General features: G+C 38.8%; 1 protein-coding gene across 4 annotated transcripts in view; it reads left to right on the top strand.

The window, feature by feature from the left end:
* LOC135462003 (rho GTPase-activating protein 44-like) overlaps positions 1–8,002 on the top strand; it is a 41,160-nt gene extending 33,158 nt beyond the window's left edge. For 3 of the 4 annotated variants that reach the window (XM_064739328.1, XM_064739331.1, XM_064739329.1), the window contains 2 exons: positions 633–891; positions 1,634–8,002. In XM_064739328.1, the coding sequence (XP_064595398.1) occupies positions 633–891; positions 1,634–2,162 (788 nt within the window). In that variant the 3' untranslated portion in view covers positions 2,163–8,002. The remainder of the gene's footprint in view (positions 1–632; positions 892–1,633) is intronic. The other variant, XM_064739330.1, reaches the window with a different exon arrangement.
* Positions 8,003–8,008: the final 6 nt, after the last annotated feature.

The raw sequence follows: 8,008 nt of genomic DNA on the forward strand, positions 1-8,008 counted from the left end.
AAATAAATAAATGTGGTCAGCCTTTTACATGGGTTACCTGTGGTATGTATGGTGAAGGTGAGAACAAAGTCTCAGCAATAAATGATATATCTGTGGGAAGAATAGTAATACCGAGTTGTGCACTATACAGACCAGTTCTAAAGTTTTAGGTGTCCAGTCTGTTTAGGTACACGCAGTTAGCACTGGTGTCTTTCTGACTTTGTGTGAGGAGAATGAGATAAGATATAAGATAGCTTGAAAATTATTCCCCTGTCGGATGACCTGGATATTGACAGATTGTTCAAAGAAGTACAACTTAAAGAATGTTAACATCTGGAATTTTGCAAACAGAATGTACAAATAAATAAATAAATATTTTATTCATGAACATTGAAATAGAGCACGGGCTTACAAAGAACAAAGGTAGGAATTCAATATCAGTGTGAGACTTTATAAAGGCAGTCAAATCACTGGTAAGTTTTGTCGTAGCCACATACATTCTTCTTATTTCAGCATACTTTCAGTGGAGAAAAACATAGGTTTTGTGAAACTTTACTGATGTCTAATAACAGTGGTTTAAGGGGAGCATCAGTCATATCCAAGTGGATATGTACCCTCTGAATCTCGTTTGTTTTTCTTTTTTCTATTGGCAGAAATTGAGTTTGCAAGTCAGGTTCCAGTGAACTCGCCATTGCCTCCAGCTTCCTCTCCCAACATTGAAGCAGAAGCCAGTGTCAACAACCATCCCCAAAAACCCCCATCTCCAGCTGTCAGTGCAATGGTGACATCAGCACAACATCTTGTGACATCACAGGCGCCTATAGCAACTGTTCCACAAACTCCGCCCGTCAGCGGCAACACAACTCCGCCCTTATCTACCAGTCATCTTGCACCAGCGGCTGTGACGGATGGGTTTGTACACATCAATACTTTTACTGTTATGTCTTCAAAATTTTGACCGCTTTGGTGGCCACCTCAAAGTCGGGAAAATCCCGGATCAAACCCAGGTCGGGTCATACCAAAGACTTTAAAAATGGTACATGTTGCTGCCTCGCTTGGCGCTCAGCACTGAGAGGTTAAACAGGACTGGTTTTCTCGATGACAGTAGAATGTGACTGTGTCATGTTTGGTGTCTTTTTCATGATATGTCAGTGGCAGCAGCACTTTGGCAGCATAGATTGGCCCTGCTACAAGAAGACACAGTATATGTACACACACCTAATGTTTTCTGGATGGTTTCCACACATAAAAATGAATTCCATAAATATATATCTCCATGATTTGGCTGGAATATGGAGAATGTAACCTAAAATGCCAATCATTGATTCATAAATATACAAATACTGCTAGGCTTCGTCATTCACCTTTCCTTGTCATATGATTGAAAAATTGTTAAGTATGATCTAAAACCTCAAACATGCATACATATGTGGATCTGTTTTTGGCTTTAACTATGGTTTTAGATCATTCCCATTAGGCCCTCTTCTAACTTTTTACTGGGTTGGTTGTGAGTGATTTAAGGGACTATTTACTTTTTTTCAACTTGATTTAATTAGTTATCTACTGCAGTAGGAATGTTAACAGAGTAGAGATCAAGTAGTTGCATAAAACAGGAAAATGCTTATAAATTTCTTTTCACTCTGAATGTTTATAGCAGTGCCAGCCCTAAAGCTCCGAGGAGAGCCAATAAGAAGCCTGCCCCCCGCCCTCCACTTGACCGCCCTCACAGCATGGTCAATCCTCCATTAGACAAGGCCAACACATTCCCACGGCATGCTTCATCAGTAACAGTGGAAGATGGACAAGACTCTGTGGAAAAGTGCAAAACCCTGCCCCCTGCCCGGCCTCAGGGCCCACCCCCAGAGAGGCCCCACCCACCAGGGGAAAAGCCTATGCTCCCAGAAAGGCCAAAGGCTCCCTCCCAGGAGAAATTAGCGGTGGTTCAAGGCCACCAGAGGTCTCTGTCAAGTGGGGCGATGCCGAACAACGGGCGTAGAGGTTCAGAGGACGGCTCTCCGCCAGGTCAGGATTTGGAGCCTCAAGGCAGCTCTGTACTAACACATATATCCCAGGAGAAGCTTCCTAGTGCTAACCTTGTTCGCAGTGCCACGCGGCTTGCAAGACCCCAACCCCCTCCCCCTCCACCCCCTCTTAATAAGGTCTCTGAGGAGACATATCTGTAAGCTGCTCAACTGTATATACTGCGCATATTTATTGGCAACTGGACGTTTATATTGTAGATTGTATGTATAATGCGGGCATATGAATTTACTACTATCGTGGCTACAGTGCTATTGAAGTGGTGGTGGACGAGGGAGCACTGAGCCAAATCAGGTTGTTTTTTGTCTTCTCTGTATTAGTGAACTTTTTATATAGGGAGGTACTGGTTAAACTGCACTCGGTTTTGCTCAAAGCATTTCTGTGTACCAACTTAACAGTCCATAGTTTGTTCACAGAATAATGTCCAAGTCTTTGTTCATATAAATGTTTTCTTCTGTCTACCATAAGAAAATTCTGACAGCTTTTCTGAAGGAGAGACAAACTGGTTTTCTCTCAAGGAAAAGACTGGGGAAGTTTTCCTTGTGTACACCTGAATCCAGAGGTGACCAAGTTTTATAAGAGTGCTTCTTACAGTCTCCACTTCAGGCTCAGCATGGGTCGATTGTTAATTGTTTGATGAATTCAACAGACTGTTAACTCTAGGTTCAGTTCCCTACCTCCTGAAGTTACTAGGATGTTAATGTAGTGTGAAACATAGCTGTAGTCCCACCATAGCTTTGAAATTTTTAAAGGCCCGCTACACTCTGGCTTTTTTGCTCCATCTGCTGATACACTGCTACTTGTCAGGGTCTGAACTCAGTCACAGGTTTTGTAATTGATGGGATGTGACCAGCAAAGTAGCTACATCACATACAACCAGGCCTAGAAATAAGGCAGCCAGATTTCATATTTGTCAGAGGTTTTGTGAGTGTGTCTGTATGCTGACTGTTGCACATGTCATGGCTTAAAAGAATTCAAGCACAAAACACAGCACTAGAATTCATGGAAGTTATCCAGCTCTTGATGCAGTCCAGCTTTTGATGTACTGTTTTTTACACGAAGTGACAGTGTCCCATCACAAAGGGACATGACTGATATAACAATTTTGGGTTGAATATTTCACTGCACGCCTTAATTGTTAAGATAAACCCTTGGCCAGAGGACATGAAGATGTGCATTACTGGTTTAAAGTTTGAGATAAATTTAAACTTTATGAATTGTTGAATGCAATGTCAGCAATGGCACAGTCATGTGGTAATCTGGCTGCCTTTTTTCCAGCCCTTTTTCTGAAATGTGGTTGTATGGAGGGCTAGTCAGCTGGGGGAGAGAATGCATTACAAGGTTGTAGTTCAGAGTCCAGACTCAAAGCTTATACATCAGCTGTGCAATTATGTACAAAGTTTTAACCATATGGAAAATGGTTTATATATACATAGATATGAACAAATTGTACATACATCTGTCCATATATGTGCTGCGCTGCGGAGTCCTGCCAATGCCAGCGAAGTCGCATTTAATGTTTTCAAGTTGATAATGGCGCCTACTCTGTCTGAGCTTCATTCAGTGAACACAGTGTTATTGTATAATCAGTATTTGTTCATTGTTTGAGGTTCCGTCGTTGAAATTTACATGCCCTAATTGGATTTGTATTTAGGTTGTCCAGTACTAAACGTGCCTATTTAGTCAGTTTGCATGTAGTTAGTAAGCTTAGATGGATCAGTCACTTTGAGGTTAACTGATAGCTTTGTCCGGCATCAAAGATATTTTCAGGACTTCAGCTGCATAAGTCAAAACTTTTTTTTTCTTTAATTATGGTAAATTGGCCTAAAATTTTGCCCATGACTAAGTTGCACATTTTGTCACATTCTGAGAGCTCTCTTCATCTTGGAAAGGTGTTCTGAGGTTTTTTGAATGGTAGGACGAAATCCTACTAGAAAAATGTGTCATCTCCAAGAGTAGTACTGAATGCTGTGCATTTTTTTTTTAAGTCATTTACTGTATTAAATGTAGAAACAGAACTATCACAGGATGCGTATGTCCTTGTCAAAGACACATAAACATCGGATTTGTTTCATACAGCCCTATAATCATCTGAGAAGGCACACGACATACACATTGAATAAAAGTTATTTATGTATAAATTGATGGTTTGTCCAAGCAAAGTGAACATTATATTTTTGTACAGTACATCAGTGTAAAGAGAATGAGTGCATTTAGTCAAAAATGTATGTTATGGAACAGGTGACTGTAAAATTTGTAAAGCATAATGGAGTGTCCCCTCTGCACAATTCTTATGACCAGCCCCAGTCCATGCCCTGACTGTTTACCACTCAGTGCAGACCATAGTATCTGTTAATGATACCTGTAGACATCAGTGTGTGTAGATGCATTTATGCACATGTAGATGTCACAACACAAAATAGTACATGCTTTATTGTATTTTTACTGTCTACATGTATAAAGCCATTTTTATCATCAGTCATTTGATCACATATATTTATTTATTCAGATATGATACACACAGACAAATTTTTAAAACCATATGAAAATATTTAAATCTTAGTAAATGATCATGAAGAAATCAAGTGTTGTGAAGAGCTTTATACCTGGTTCAAGTTTATTGACAGTGGCAGCCAAACATTTACTAGTTGACAAAATGAAGCTCGGTCCATTTAGGATGATCTTTTTTACCTGGTTGTGAAAATGTTGCCTTTGTAACGCAGCCAACAACAAATGTAGACACATTCAGCATCAGTGTCACCAGTATTAAGTTCCTGTCATCAGGTAGCCCTGGAGTCTGATAATGTTTGTTATTTTACAGTCCCCTCTCGAAGATAGCGTAAGTTGAATTTCTCTCTCCTTGTACATGTACATTATGGTTGTACTGTTCAAAGTTTGTCGCTATAGTAGTGTTGTGAATGTATTTTTTCCTTAGTTTATGGCCATCCTGATATTTTTGGCGTACATTTATGTAATGCACCAAAGTAGCAAGGGCATGTAAAATGAGGCAGTAGGTTGAAGACAGTCAAGAAAAACTGAAAGATAACTTTTGGGAAAAGGATTAAGCTGATAGAAGGGTAAGCAGTGTTAATAATACTCGTGTATCATATAACCTCAAAAAATCCCCTTCCAATATCTGCTTTGCACCAAGATAGTTTCCAAGGTAAGACCATCATGCAGGTTTGTAACAAAGGGCGATGTACTCTGTACTGAGCATAATATTATGATAGTTTTATTGGAGTTAAGAGTGAGAATCTGTTTGGAAACCCCTTAGTTGGAATATAGCAGTAAGTGAAATAGTATCACTGTCCACCGTGTAAAATTACTGTTTGTTTAGTGTGTAATTTTCGTGACATCTAACCTTTTAGCTGTATATTGTGGTTTGTTTTAGCTAAAAGAAAACTTGGCATGAGCATTTCTTCTTGCTGTTTTGATGTCATACTTTGCTCATTTTACCAATTTTGGTTCAGACAATAATTCTGGAATGCTTCAAAATTCAGTACTATGTATCCAAGTGAAAACGATAAAATGTAGGCAATCATAATGTTTTACGAATGTAAACTTTACTAATTATAATGTCCTAAACTCTCTGAACTGATTTCTTACTATTTACTTATCAGGCAGGTAAAATCAACAGTTTTGACTGAACTTTGAGATGGCCTGTTGATCATCATAGCTTTGCACTTCATTGCTGTTAACTTGTTTCCATGCATGCAGCACCTTTGTACACCTTGACTGCGCATGTACTTATTTACAGTAATGAATAATTCTGTTAAGTAACTGTTATGCAATCTTATTTTGTCTGAATGCAGAGAAAAAACAATTTTTCCAGTTGCTCGTTTTGCATTTATCAGGTTTTAAGAAAGTTATATTTTAATATCAAGCTTATGGCAAAGCATGGTTTGAAAATTGAGACTTGAGTTGCTGATAATTTTTCTGTAAATTTAATACATTAATTTCTCTTTCAAAGTTGCTTGAAACAAAGCTTTGTACATAGCTTAATAGCTTTGAGCTTTTTGCATGACAAGTTACCCAGGCACAACCTTGTTGATGAAGCACCTTGTCTTCAATGCAATGCCCCAGGTAACTTACTTGAAGCCTTAAGTAGGTACCGTTTGATCTCAGAGCTTAAACTTTCATTTTCAGTATCAGTGTTCTTGAAGGTGGGTACATTATGTCAGCTGGAAATGCAGAAGAAAGAATAGGGAAACAGGAAAGGTCACTGAATGACTTTTGAATTAGTCATACCAGTAATTCGTTACTATCTTCATCCTCATTATTTCATGTAGTGTCTGAACAACAATTTCTTGACCTGTTTTAAATTCATACTGATGCTGTTAAACTAAATAAATATGCATGTGAATTGTGAGATACAAGTTGATTTCAAATAATAGATCACCTGTCACAGGTAAAAGTGACACCTTGGTCATTCTAGTCATGTTGTATAATCTACACTATATTTAAACAGCACATTATTAAATGGTACAAGTTATCCTCACAGTCTCTCATGGGAATTAAAAACACCACGGGCCTTGGATTACCACATGTGCACATGTTCATATATTCACATTGTCATATCTAAACCTCATGGAGGAATTTTAAGCAAATATGTCTTCGTTAATCTTCAGCCAGTGATGGTCCACACTATTCACATTTCATTCTCATTCATTCCTGATCACGGTGTGATATGTACTCTCCACATTTCACTCTCATTCATTCCTGATCACGGTGTGATATTGTGCAGGTTCATATTAAGTTACTTTTAGCAAAAAGGGATGTGTAATGAAATGAATTTTAACGTGTTTACTTCAAATTAGTGACTAAAAGATGGAATGGTGTTCGTTGAGATGTCTACGGGCAAACAGTAGGGATTTACTTTTGAACATATACCAGTAGCCTTTCTGGACAAATAGTATTTTGTTATGCCTGAAAAAAAAGCTGGTTTAAGTGTGGAAATGCTAGAAATGCTGTTTGTGGAGCAGAATGATTGGTGTCTGTGGAGCAGAATGATTACCGTTTGAGGAGCAGAATGATTACTGTTTGAGGAGCAGAATGATTACTGCTTGTGGCACAGAATGATTGCTGCTTGTACAGCTGAAGGATTACTGATTGTGCAGCAGCAGGATTGCTGTTCAGAAATGTCTAGCTTTGCAAGTATTTGGATGAATCAGTCCATTATAGTGAAGGGATTATGTTTTTAGTAGCACACATGTGCTTGTGCAGGTATGAAGTTGGTTGTTTGCAGGTGTTTTAGTGGTAACAGGGCAAGACTTAAAGTATAAAGCTCATGAAAACCATCTGTCCTCACAGGTAATGTAGGGGGGACAATCTATTCCGTTTTTCCTTTGTGTGCCATCCAAACACCAGTACAATGTTGTGACCCGCAGTTGGAACATAAACATTGTTACTGTGATTGTGATTCTACCCTGCCCTGCAACCAGTGGATGTCATTGTGTTGGACAAAGTAATATCCTTCTTCATTTATTGGAAAGAGTGCAAAAGAAGCTCGCGTCCTGGAACACCTCAGTTACACTTCTCAGCGTGCGCATTTGCCTGCAGCGCAGATGTTAAGAACCAAGATTGCGAAAGTTGCATAATGCATTGTGCTGCGATTTGAGCATTGTAGTATTAGCAGCATGTAGATTGTATGAAATGCTTCGTGAAATGTAGTGCAAAGATATTAACCCATTTTTTCATCTGCATGTAGTTGATCACTAAATCACAGGGAGAATGTTGAACCATAACATACTAGCATGGATAGAACACATGCATGTGGAAGTGAAGATCACTCCATTATTACCACTGGTTGAAGGTTACATTTGGGACTGTGGCTGTAAAATTACCATCTGTCTATCATAGTTATACGTTTCTCATTCTGCGTGTAATTATTGGTGGCGGCAACATAATTTACCTGTCTACCTATCTATTCAGCATGTATACTACACCAGAACATAAATATACTAAACCGTTTTCATTTATGCATTTACTT

Source organism: Liolophura sinensis, chromosome 1 (genome assembly GCF_032854445.1).
Source record: "Liolophura sinensis isolate JHLJ2023 chromosome 1, CUHK_Ljap_v2, whole genome shotgun sequence".
In the NCBI taxonomy this organism is placed as follows: domain Eukaryota; kingdom Metazoa; phylum Mollusca; class Polyplacophora; order Chitonida; family Chitonidae; genus Liolophura; species Liolophura sinensis.